The sequence below is a fragment of the Sciurus carolinensis genome, chromosome 10 (genome assembly GCF_902686445.1).
Source record: "Sciurus carolinensis chromosome 10, mSciCar1.2, whole genome shotgun sequence".
Classification (NCBI taxonomy): domain Eukaryota; kingdom Metazoa; phylum Chordata; class Mammalia; order Rodentia; family Sciuridae; genus Sciurus; species Sciurus carolinensis.
This window is the reverse complement of record NC_062222.1, coordinates 53,297,285-53,311,365: the sequence shown is the minus strand read 5'-3', so window position 1 is coordinate 53,311,365 and position 14,081 is coordinate 53,297,285. Positions and strand designations below refer to the sequence as shown.

At 31.6% G+C, this 14,081-nt stretch overlaps 1 protein-coding gene across 1 annotated transcript in view; it reads right to left on the bottom strand.

Moving 5' to 3' along the window:
• Slc9b1 (solute carrier family 9 member B1) overlaps positions 1-14,081 on the bottom strand; it is a 62,665-nt gene that overhangs the window by 27,829 nt on the left and 20,755 nt on the right. The window contains exons 4-5 of the mRNA XM_047565997.1: positions 13,388-13,530; positions 12,182-12,309 (exon numbers count right to left, since the gene is read on the bottom strand). Of these exons, the coding sequence (XP_047421953.1) occupies positions 12,182-12,309; positions 13,388-13,530 (271 nt within the window). The remainder of the gene's footprint in view (positions 1-12,181; positions 12,310-13,387; positions 13,531-14,081) is intronic.

Below are 14,081 nucleotides of genomic sequence, written 5' to 3'. Positions count from 1 at the left end.
GTTTTTCAGCTCTAGAGTTTCTGTATAGCTTTTTTTTTTATGGTTTCTCTTTGTTGATATTCTAATTTTGTTCATGGACCCTTTTCTGATTTCATTTAGTTGTCGGTATGTATTCTCTTTTACAGTTCATTGAGGACCTTTATGATCATTATTTTGATTAGTTGATTTCTGGAAATTCATTGCTTTGAATGAGCTGTGAATCCCTTTTTCTTAATATGCCTTGTTGTCTCTTCTGAAATTTGGGCATTTTGGAAAACAAAATCTACCTCTCCCAGTCAGTAAGGACAGTCTTTTTGGAGATAAAGAACTTGACCACCTAGAACTTCTGGGGGCCTCACAGATCTACCTGGGGAAGCATATTCTCTGGTCTTGCATGTGTTATTTATCTCCCAGCTGAAGAAGACCTTTTTCTACTCTGGAGCTTCCCCTCATGTTTCTTTGTGGACCTGCAATCTCCTGGTGCTCTAGTAACCTGTGGGACTTACCTTTGTTTACAGTGGACCCCAGGTGTCCAAAATGTTTCACTTCCTTTTCCATCAGTGCTCCCAGTCAGTGAAATAGAAATCAAACTCTTGGACGACCCCTGAAAAGTCAAAACAGGTCGCGTGTTCCACCTAACTGGGAGGTGGGAGTTTTTTCCCAATTGTTCCAAGTTGTACAGGGAGGCAAATGGGTTATGGTGGTTAAACGCATCAGAATTTCCTAAACTCTCCAATTCATCTCTTCTTAGTTTTGTATTTGCTTGGGACACTGTAGTCCCTCAAATGGCTTCTGGAGTTCTCACAAGAGCAATGTGGTCCATATATTGTTGTGAAGTTGGTGTCTCTGTGGGTGAAGGAGAGCCTGGGACTTTCTATTCTACTGACATCACTCCTCTGACTGCTGGAACCTTTAAAAACTCCCCAGGTGATTTTAATGTGTAGCAAACTTTGGGACCATTTGATTTTCCTCAGTCCTATCTGGCTTCCTTCATTTCTGGTTTCCGCAACAAATAAATTGCATAAGAGTCCTAATCTCAGCCTTTGGTTCCAGGAAATTTAGTTATGTTTCTTGGTAGCAGGATTGGCCTATTCTCTGCAAGATGGTGATAGCACAAGTAATCACAAGTTAATAGAAAGTCTCAAACACACATTTAAGCCTACCCATTAAAATATCACCAGATGTTAAGAGGAGAGTAAACACTCTCAATTGAGGCATTATTTTTAATAAATAGAAAAATTTATATCATATTTAAGAGACATACTTTAAAGAGAAACCAGAACAAGACTTTGGAATAATTGTAAATATCCTCAGAATAAGGAAAGTATACTGAATCTATTCATAGAAGTTTTTTACATTAAAAAAGTTTATTCTTTTTAGTTATACATGATAGAATCTATTTTGATGTAGTCATATAAGCATGAAAAATACTGTATTCTAATTAGCATCCAAGTCTTGTGGATGTACACAATGTTGGGATTCACTGTATTGTATTCATATAACATAGGAAAGTTATGTCAGATTCATTCTTTCCCAGTCCTTTCCCACCTCCCTTCCCTTTAATCCCCTTTGTAATACATAGAACTTCCTGCCTTGTTGTGGGTTAGCATTCACATATCAGAGAGAACATTCAACCTTTGGGTTTTTTTGGGGGGATTGGCTTATTTCACTTAGCATGAGAGTCTCCAGATTCACCCATTTACTGAAGAATATCATAAAGTCATTCTTCTTTATGGCTGAGTGATACTCCATTGTATATACCATCATTTTTTTATCCATTCATCTGTTGATGGGCATCTAGGTTGTTTCTATAGTTTAACTATTGTGAATTGTGCTTTTTCATAAAATTTTAATCATAATCCTTAGAAACAATTGTCAAAATAAAAAAAATAAGTGATGTGGACATAGCTGAAGAGTGATTTAATAAGCTGGAGGATAGAGCAGAGAATTTTCTAGTGTGGACTACAAAACAATAAAATGAAAAAAAAATATATATCTTAATAGATACAGAGGAGAGAGTTAGAAGGGACATAATAAGAGAGGACTGGAGAGATAAAATATACTAAAAGAGTTAGAAGATATTGCCAGGAGCTGGAAAAAAATCTCACACCAAACATAGAAGTCAATTTAAGATAGATTGTAGATTTAAATGTGAAAGGTAAAACAGTAAAATGTCCCTAACATTTTTTCCTCCAAATATTATGTAGAACACATTGTACAAAGACCTATCTAAGGATGTTAAGGAATTATTGTTAATTTAGTTGGAAAAATGTCCTTACTTTTTAGAGGTGGACACTATAAGAACAAAGGGTTAAAATATCATGTTTGTAATTTACTTTCTTCATGAGCTATTAAGCCTAAGTTAAGGGTATCTGGAAGTTCACATATTATTCTTTCTGCTCTTCTTCATGGTTGAAATATTTCACTAAGAAAAACCTGTCTGAGATTATTACTTTCAAACTTTAATGTGCAAACGATCTTTTGAAGTTTTAGAGTGCAAATAAATTATATAAGAATCTGGTTAAAATGAAGATTCTGATTCAAAAGATCTGGGGTGGGGTCCAAGGTTCTGTATTTCCTACAGGTTTTTAGGTGATAACTAGTGTTGTTGTCCAAGGACCATATGTAGTACAGTCAGAAACAAACTGTTAGAAAAATCAGAAAAACCAAACTTCCAAAGGGAAAGAAAGAGATTACCTAAAAAAGGAATTAAAAATGAGCTTGATAACAAGTTTCTCATGAGAAAAATTAGGGCAAAGAAATAACAGTTATATCTTAAAAAAGTATTGAGGGAAATAATTTTGAACTACAATAATACTTAGCAACATAGAAACTACTTTTGGACGTTCAAAAGACAAAGTTTACCACCTACTGATCAGTTTTAAAATGAGAAGATCAACACATTGGGAAGTAAATTCAGTTAAAAAAAAAAAAGATCTGAAAGAGAAGCATATAGTTTACACTGGTAGGCCTTAGGCTGAGTCATAGTTATGGCTTCAAATCTCATTTCTTTTTTTTTAAATTAAATTAAATTTTCTTTTTATTTTTACAGACTGCATTTTGATTCACTCTACACAAATGGGGTACAAGTTTTCATTTCTATGGTTGCACACGATGTAGATTCACACAATTTGTATAATCATACATGTACAAAGGGTAATGATGTCTGTCTCATTCCACTGTCTTTCCTTCCCCTGCCCCTTCCCTCCTCATTTCCCTCTACACAATCCAAAGTTCCTCCATTCTTCTTTTACCCCTCAGCTCCACCCCTGCCCCTCCTTGTTATATATCATCATCCACTTATCAGAGAAAACATTTGACCTTTGGTTTTTTGGGATTGGTTTATTGCACTTAGCATAATATTCTCCAACTCCATGCATTTACCTGCAAATGCCATAATTTTATTCTTCTTTATAGGTGAATAACATTCCATTGTGTATATGTACCACAGTTTCTTTATCCATTCATCTATTAAAGGGCATCTAGGTTGGTTTCACAATCTAGCTATGGTGAATTGAGCAAAAATAGCATGGTATTGGCACCAAAGTAGACAGGTAGACCAATGGTACAGAATAGAAGACACAGAGACAAAACCCATATAAATACAGTTACCTCATACTAGACAAAGGAGCCAAAAATATACAATGGAGAAAAGATAGCCTGTTCAACAAATGGTGCGGGAAAACTGGAAATTCATATGTAGTAAAATGAAACCAAACCTCTATCTCTCACCCTGCTCAAAACTCAACTCAAAATGGATCAAGGATCTAGGAATTAGACCAGAGACCCTGCACCAAATAGTAGAAAAAGTAGACCCGAATCTTCATTGTATTGGTTTAGAACCAGACTTCCTTAACAAGACTTCCAGAGTATAAGAAATGAAAGCAAGAATCAATAAATGGGATGGATTCAAACTAAAAAGCTTTTTCTCAGCAAAGGAAACAATCAATAATGTGAAAAGAGAGCCTACAGAGTGGGAGAAAATCTTTTCCACAAGCACTTCAGATACAGGACTAATCAAATCTCATTTCTACCTTATTAGTTATCTGCCCATAGTAGAATCATATTATATCTCTTTGGCTCTATTTACATGCAAAATTAATAATAGTATCTACTTTTTTGTGAGGATTAAGTAAATTAATAATGATCAAGTATTTCAAACGTCTGACACATGGCTAGCATTACATAAACATTTGCAATGATGATTATTATAATTATTATTGTTATTATTTTGGGGGTACTAGGAATTGAACCTCGGACCCTTGCACATGCTAGGCAAGTGCTCTATCAGTGAGACACATTCCCAGCTCACCATGATGATGGTGATGATTATGTATAACAAAGATGAACATCAAAACTTACAGCTAAATCTATAGGTACTACCTATAGACATGCATCTAAAATTATACACATAAACACAAATATACCTATATACATAAAACAAAATGGTACAGGAAAGTTGAAAAGTATAATGATTACTAAATTTGGTTTATTTCATAAATGAATGTTTGATTTTAGAAAATCAATTAATGTAATTCACTCTATTGAACTGCACAAAATTTGTGTCATCATCTTATAGAAGCAAAAGGTAAGAATAAAAGGAAACTTTATATATATTTGAATTAATAAGTTAATATAGCAAGGCTTTTGGAAACAAAAGCAACCTACAAAAGAAACAAATGATATTTCTAAATACCAGCAACAAATTGAATAACAAAAAATTAAATTACTATTTATTATAGCAACTAAAACTATCAAATACTTAGGAAAAAGTGTAATATTTGCAAGACGCACAGGAAGAAAAAAGTTTAAGAAAAATTAGAGAAAAATTTAAGAAATAGGCAGACCACAGGTTTAGTGACTCAGTATTGTAAATGTGTTGATCATTCCATAATTGACCTATAGACTCAACATAATTTCAATCAAAATACTAATTTTTTTGGTGGAAATAAACAAATCTATTCTAACATATGGAAATATATAGGGCTATAAATAGCAAAGACACTTTTTTTTGATAATGAATTGAATCCAGGGTGCTTAAACATGGAGCCATATTTCCAGCTATTTTTATTTTTTACTTTCAGACAGGATCTCACTAAGTTGCTGAGGCTGGCTTTGAACACATGATCCTCCTGCCTCAGCCTTCCAAGTCACTGGGACTACAGGCATGTACCACCATGCCTGGCTGTGAAGTCAGTTTTGAAGATCATAAAAGTGATAGTTTTGTTGTATAAGACTTCAAGACTTATCATAAAGTTACCTAACGTTTTCCCCCCGGTACTGGGGGTTGAACCCAGGGCCTCACCCATGCTAGACAAATGCTCTACCAACCCTTTATAAATTTATTCTGTGACAGGGTTTTGTTCAGTTGCTGAAACTGGCCTCAAACTTGTGATCTTCCTGCCTTAGCCTCCCAAGTAACTGGAATTACAGACTTGTGCCAATATGCTCAGCTCTAAAAGATGATATAGAAGAATATTTTATGAGTTTGGGCAAAAGGAATGATTTTGTAAATATGACACAAAATTTGTAATGAGAAAAACTGATGAATTACACTATATTAAAATTAAAACTTTCTATTGCTAAATGAACATGAAAGGGAAGTTGCAGAATGGAAGCTATTTGTAACATTTTTCACCAAAAACAGACACCCAGCATGTGTTAATTACTTCTACTAATCAATGGAAAAAACAATCAAGACTCCATTACAAATACAGGAAAGAAATTGGAACCAACATTTTTCAACCTTATTAGAAATCAGGAAAACGCAAGTTAAAATCTCAATGAGATAACATACCCTTGAAATTTTAGAAAAAACTGATTCCAAAGTTGGCGGGAATGTCGAATAGCAGAAATTCTTATCTACTACTGATGAGAGTATAAATTAGGAATATCACGAAGTTATATGGCAGAAGCTATATATTGAAACATATTTTCCATATGAATCAACATTCCCTTTCTGTGTCTATAGAAAACTATGTACATGTGTACCAAGATATATACACTAGAATATTCATAATGTATCAATAACAACAGACTCAAATAGTAACAACCCAAATTCCTGTGGACAACAGAATAAGTAAACTTTAGTAGATTCATACAATGATATATTATACAACAAAAAATGAATGAACTACATTAATACACAATAACATGGGTCAATCTCAAACAAAATTGTTGAGTGAAAAAAACTAGACCCAAAGAATATATACTGCATGATTTCATTTATATAAAACAAAATTAGATAGTTTAGTTTAGAAGCAAACTAAACTATACTATTAGAAGTTAGTGAAGTGATTATCCATGTGGAGGAGAGAAGTGATTGTGAGGCATGTGATAAGGGCAGGCTTGGGGTTCTAGCAATGTTCTATTGCTTTATCTGTGTGGTGGTTATATAAATATTTACCTTTTAATTATTCAATGAACTGTACTACACATTTATGTACATTGTACTTGTCTGAACATTTAGACTTCAATAAAAACGTTTAACAATTCAAGAACAAAGAAATTCATTCCAAATAGAGTTCCCAAAACAAAATAGGCAGAGAAATGTTAATATTTGGCAAAGTAGAATTAAAAATACATAAGCATTAAAATGAGAGAAAAGGATACTTAATATTGATTTTTAAAAATTCACCAGGAAGAAATAATAATCATGGATATTTGTGACATAATAACTTAGTTTTGAAATATACACAGCAAATTGGACAGATTTTTATAGCATGTTAAAGTATTAGAAGAGATGGAATAAGAATTTAAAATAAACATAATAAACATATCAAGGTAAGTAAGGATAATACTAAAATAAGGAATAAGAAAATATAAAAAAGTAACAAGTTAAATATTTGGTGTAGAAATATCATTGAAACAAAGACCATAATAGTTGAAGTAAACTGAAGAATGAATCCAGCTGAGGAATGGAGAAATGTGTTGAAAGATGAGATTGAGGAAAGGCAACTTTCCCATCCCCTCAAAAGCAGGAAAGGATAAAAAATTTAAAAATGTAAAAGATAAGGGATACAAGAAGATCAGTCACTGTGCCAATATACAGATGATAATAGCCCCAGAATGACAACTATATGAAATTAGAGAAGAAGGTATTTTTTAGCAAATAATAGAAAGTAAATGTCCCTTAAAGGAAAAGATGTGACTGAAAGAATCAAGCAGGAGGTGCAAGGAATAATCCATATCTAAATAACTTACTCTAATGTTTAAGAATATCAAAGATAGAGGCAATTATAAAAGTTCTCAGAGATAAATACTATCTACAAAAAATAAGAACTAGAATGATATCAGATTTTTCAACAGAAAGACTAGATACAAGACATAAAATAGGAATAATTTTTAAATACTGAAGGATAATGACTTTGAACATATAATTTTATTTTATTTTTGCTGCTTAACCACTGAGCCACATCCCCATCCCTTTTTATTTTTTATTTTGAGACAAGGTCTAGCTAACTTGCTTAGGGTCTCACTAGATTGCTGAGGCTAGATTTGAACTTGTGATCCTCCTGCCTCAGCCTCCTGAGTCACTAGGATTACCCGCATGTGCCGGTAATTCACAGCAACATATAATTTTTAAATCAAACAACCATTCAAATATGAAAGTTTAAGTTATTTTATGTAAATAATTAATTATTTGTTTATGGTTAATTATAATTTATTATTAAATTTTAATTATTTGCAAGCATTCAAGATTTCAAAAAATTGTCACACAAAGATCCACATTGACAATAATTTTGTTGAAAGTACTCACATAAGAGGATAAAGAAATTCAGAAGTTGCTTTAAGAGAAATACAAATTAAGGGTATTCAAATATCTTGGCAATGTCTGTTATTTTTTATTTTAAAAAGAAAGAGATCAAAAATAAAAGAATTTTTTTCTTAGTATCAAAATGTTGGATGGTATCAATATGAAGGAGTTTGAAGCAGTGATAGAAAAACAATACACTGAAAGATGGCATGAAGAAAAAAACTCAATCTCATTTATAATCTTATAGGTAACAATATAAATATGAACAAACTGAATCTATTAATTTATTAAAATAATTTAAAAAGCTGACCATACAAGTGAAAGCCTGGATAATTCTATACTAGGAAAATTTGCCAATGTAATTTATTACATTATCAAATTGAAAGGATAAAATTGTACTAAAATTTAAAAAATTAAAAAAGAATCTCTTGGCAAGCAAACACATGAAATATTAACCTAATAAACAGCATCTATCACCATCTTACAGAAATATATAGGTGACAAAGTATTAGAAGTACTGTCATTAATATCTTCTAAAGAGATAAAGATCTTTTTTATCACCTCTAGCACTACTATTAAACATTGAACTGGAAGTTCCAGTCAATATAATAAAATAGAGACAACAGTATAACTATTGGGAAAGAAAAAGACAGAAGTTTAATTATATGAAGGTGGGATGTTCATATAAGAACTAAACTGACTAATATATCATGGGTATTTTAGCAAGACAGTCATATAAAAGAGCAAATTTTAAAAATCAGTGGTAGGATATTTGCTTATTTCCATGAGGGAACATGTTTCTGTACTCACTGTAGTGCTGAAAGCATCTAAAAAAGCAGAGAAGATATAGAAAACAACTATTTTCAGTCTTTAGGCAATAGCACAGGATTGTTAGAAATGCAAACAAGGAAACAAATGAAGTCAACTTTACTATTGCTCAGACTTTCTCCTTCCTAGCAATTTTGAGGCTGTGGTAGATGGAAACCAGAGCCCAGTTATCTTGCTGAATTAAGGAGACAAAGAACAGTTTGGAGAAGCAAAACATTTAAAATTAAAAAAATTAAGGCAAATTACTTGAGAGAGTGTGCTACAAAAACAAAGTTCCAGAACCACAAAGGAATGGACTATCTTTTGAGTTCCCACCAACAGGAGTGGAGAAATCATGAAAAATGATTTTCAGTTCACTGAAAGTATTGTGGAAAAAGAATAAGAAAGATCAAAGAAGAGATGGGGAAAACAGAAAATGGATGGCAGATCTAAACCCTATAAAATTGAAAATTATATTAAATATAAAAAGTCTAAATGCTCTAATTAAAAGAGAGCTTGCCAGACTTAATTAGGAAACCCAATTATATATAGTAATAATAATCCCACTTTAATATAGAAATATAAATTATATTTCCATGAAATAGTAATGAAAGTAAACTAGGAAACAATACACTGTACAAAAGTATCAAAAAACAGAATACTTAGGAATAACTTTAATAACATATGTATAAGACCTGTATGATGAAATAATAAAATTATAAAACATAAAAGAAATTAAATGCTCAAATAATTTGATAGGTTTTATCACATTCATACCTATAAAACCCAATATTATATTTATCAACTATTTAAAAATTGATCTATAGATTTAACCCACAGTAAAAATCCAAGCTTTTTTCATTTGTAAAACTTAACAACCTTACCTAAAATGTATATGAAAAAGCAAAGAAATGAAAATAAACAATCCAATCTTGAAAAATAACAACTTAGAAGGCTTAAATAGCCTAATATCAAGATTTAAAGTAAGGTATAGTAACCAAGAAATTTATTTTTCACCAGAAGTGCTAAGATAATATAATGAGGAAGTCTCCTCAAAAAGTGGCACAGGGACAACTCCATAGTCTTATAGAAAAAAAGTGGATATTGGCTCTTACCTCATGGCATCCAATAATAGTTGACTTGAAATGGATAATACACCTAAGTTTAAAAGCTAGTAATATGATACTTTTAGAAGAAAGTATAAAAAATTAACATAACTTTTGTTGAGGTTGGCAAAAATCTTCAATAATAGCACAAATCACAAAAGAAAAATGAATAAAACATAAATCAAAATTTAAATCTTCTCTTGAAATATTATTAAAAAATGAAGGAAATGTTGGTCAAAGAATAAAAATTGTAATTTGGTAGGAGGAATAAATTCAACAAATCTACTGTATAGCAGAGTAACAACAGTTATGATGTATTATATTCATCTCCCCATAAAAATGATAACTATGTGAGGTAATGCATATTTTCATTAGTTAAATTTAATCATTCTACCATGCATATATACTTCAAAGTATTATATTATACAGGACAAACATATATAATTTTATCTATCAATTTAAAATAAACACATTTTAGGAAAAAGAAAATGCTTCTCTATCATCAAAAGTATTTTTAAAAGAAATATTTTTGGCCAGGCATGGTGGGACATGCCTATAATCCCAGCTTCTTGGGAGGCTGAGGCAGGAGGACTGAGAGTGCAAAGCCAGCCTCAGCAAAAGCAAGGTGCTAAGCAACTCAGTGAGACCCTGTCTCTAAATACAAAATAGGCTGGGGATGCAGCTCAGTGGTTGAGTAGCCCTGAGTTCAATCCCTGGTAACCACCCCCTACTCCAAAAAAAGAAATTTTTGTTTTATACTTTTTTAAAATGTGCATTTTATGTTTGAGTCTTTAGTTCATTAGACATGCACTCTGAAGAAAAAAAAAAACTAACAATATCCTAATTTTTCTCAAATACTATTCTAATTATCTTGACTTGAAATGCCACATTTATCATAAGTGCTACTTACATATTCACAGAATGTGAGCCCTGGAGTCATACTACAAGGTGATTTTAGTTACAAAGTTAAGTGATTTATTTAACAATTCTCTAAGTTTTCTAGTCTGTAAAATTGGAATAATATGGGAATAAAAGCATCATGAGCATTATAAAGATGAATAAATATGTATAAAGCTCAAAATGATTAAGGACTCAAAATGATTAAGGACTCAAAAATGATAATTGTTGTCGCATAATAAGATGTAATTTGAAATAGTAAACTCTCAGATGAACAGCTTTTGTTTTTGAAGAGTAAACATCTACCTCATGATATATGACCCTCTATTCTGATGTGATGTTCTTACTTGGAGATCTCAGTATGTGTCTCCTATGGTTAAAGGAATATAGGGTACTTGAGTTATGGATTTGAAAATAAATGGCTGGTAGATATATTTGAAATCACTACAATATAAGAGAAAAACCAGGGACAGAATAAGAAAAAAAAGGGGGGTCTTAGGTTATTTCAGTATTTAATGGACAGAAGAAAAAGGAGAACTGTAAAAGAGGAAGAAAATTTGCCTTCTAACTTCCAGAACTGTGAGAAATAAATTTCTATTATTTTAGTCAATAAATAAATAAATAAATCACACATTTGAAGAAAAAATATATCTATATAAGACAATACATATATTAGACAAAAGATGATATAAAAGTAATTTAAAACTCAGTATGAAGATGAAGAACTTATTTTTAAAAACTGGCAAAAGATTTGAACTGACACTTCATCAAAGAAGACATACAAATATTCTAGCACACAAAAAGATGCAAAATGCCATTAGTTAGGGAAATATAAAATAAATCTGCAATAGGATATCACTCTACATTCTCTTAAAAATGCTAAAATTAAATAAACACTACCATTGGAGAGGATATGGATGCACTACAATTTCATATACTGACAGCATAGTCAATGGGTACTTCACTTTTATCTGTAAAGTTCTAATTTTTCAAAAGGTAAATGTAGGGTTGAAGGGTGTAGCTCAGTGGTAGAGTGCTTGCCTCACATGCATGAGGCCCTGGGTTTGATCCCCCAGCACTGCAAAAAACAAACAGAAAAAGATAAATGTATTTGGGCATTTAATAATACAAGTTAATTTTTAAAATCCATTGGATTTGGCAATAAGAAAGTGCTTACACACTTATTTTAAGGAATTTGGACATTAGGTAAATGAATGGTGAAAAAGGAAGTTGGGACATTGAATTTAGGGAGTTTTTATTTGTGTGTTTTTAAAAATTACAAATCTATAACTATAAAATATCTCTCATATATGCATACATATAGTATAGGAGGAAGAGGCCATTTGACAGGATAAAATATACAGATACATTACAATACAAAAGAGAAGGAATAAATTGATGAAGTGATTACCATGACTGTCAAAGACATGGTAAATTTGGGACCTTGCTCTGTTTTTGATGAACTGATTTCCAAGGTTTTCTACTACCGTGGAACAAATTTTAAAGAAGAGCTTTTCTATACATATTTTGAATATTTAATATTTAATTATTTTGAATATTTTGAATATTTAATAGTTTTAAACCAAGCATCCTTAACTGTGAATTTTCATAGGCAAAAAAAGAGAAAAAAAATTACCCTAATAGAAATCCCCATTGCCAAGGAAACTTCATAAGGAAATGGGAAAAAATAGCAGCTGCACATGCCTCTGCGATGCACGGACCCATAGACAATCTTAAACAAACGGCTTTCAAATGTTGTAAAGCCTGAAATATAGAGTAATATTTAGGTAAATTTACAAAGATCAACAAGAAAAGTATTTAAGCAAACACTGAATTACAGTCTTTTGAGTAATAAACTTTTACTACATTAAGTCTTATTTGGCCAGATCATCCAACTGGGCTTGAAACTCTAATATAGCTCATTTTATATATCATCATACATTGGATAATAAATAATTTCATACTTTATAAATATTGTTATAGTTATTTTAAAGGATTTACTTTATGATTAAGTAAACTTTCTACTTCCTTAATTTTCCTAATACTTGATAGAATGATAATATCTTATGGGTATTTTCCCATTAAACACCAATTAGCAATAAATATTTGCTTAAATCAATTGTTACAAATAGAAAATACCAAAATACCAAAAAGACTTTAAAGTTTATAATTAATTTAAAAGGGAGGACTTTTCAATTTTCTCAGTGGTTCAAATTTTCTTTTGGAGAATAAAAGTATCACTTCCTATAATTATTTATGCTCATGGGATAATATTCCATTAAACATATACATTTGCCACATTTATCCGAGTTGCTATTATATGCATGTGTAGTCATCCTCTTAAAGCCCAAAAGATTTATGATCCCCATATTATAATATTTTAAGAAATAATTTTAAAATGTGCTTTACAACAACACAGGAACATGCTTCTGTGGAGAAAAAGTCATGAAACAAATATATTATTGAAATTCTTAATCTCCATAAAGAAAAGAAAAGCATCTTATAGGGTGACCTTTCCTTTGTTAACTGAAAAGTAAATAGTTCTCCATAGAAGAGCCTCCCAAGTAATGCAAGTGCTGCATAAGGGACATTTCTCTGTGTAAATAATTATAGATGCTACCCAATAAAGATCTTACACTGCAGTGATTTCTCTTCATACAATAATGATGACTAGAAATAGAAATTAAGGTGTCAGTACTTCAGCAAAGTCTTTGTTCTTTATCTTAGTTTGTTTTATCTTAGTTTGCTCCATTTGGAACAGCTATTACAAAAATTCTTTCTCTTTTTCTTTCCTATCAGCCTCTAATATTTGAAATAATTCAAGATACATTTGAAAATCTACCTGTGGATCAAGTCCAAGCCCAGCTCGTATTAGGATAATGGTAAGGGCAGTGTTTCTTAAAGTTGCAGACCATGTAGTATGTACATGGACATGTTTGCCAATGAATGGAATATTTCTGATCATAAAACCAGCCAGTAACATCCCTAAAAAAAGAAAGGAAGAACATAAAGCATGTCTGGTTTAGTTCGAGTTTTCAAGAGAGAAAAACAAACACTCCCCTCTTTAAACACACAATGTCTCTCTTTACTTTGGATAAAGGCAAGCTACATGCAAAAAGAGGAGACAGCATGAATAAAGTAATGAAGATAGGAAACAACATGTCTAAATGTGATATAAGTAATTCATTGTTGCTGGATCACAAAGGACAAGGATGGGAATGGAAGAAAGAGCTGGAGGGGCCAGATCATGGAAAGTTTCCATTTGGCCAGGGTAAGGCACCATGAAAGATTTTAGGCAGGAAGTGATATAATGTACCTTGTGTTTAAAAATCATTATGGTTTTAATGATTTAGGCAGGGATAACACTGGAGACAAAGACCTGTTAAAAGACTCTGCCATAGTCCATGCAAAAGAGGAAACAGCCTAAGCTATACAGAAAACAAGTTTTGGAAAGGAGGGAAAAGATTTGATGAATACTTAGAAGGCTCTCAAAGGGTATTATGAACATAGAAAAGGCATTAGGTACATGATGTAGA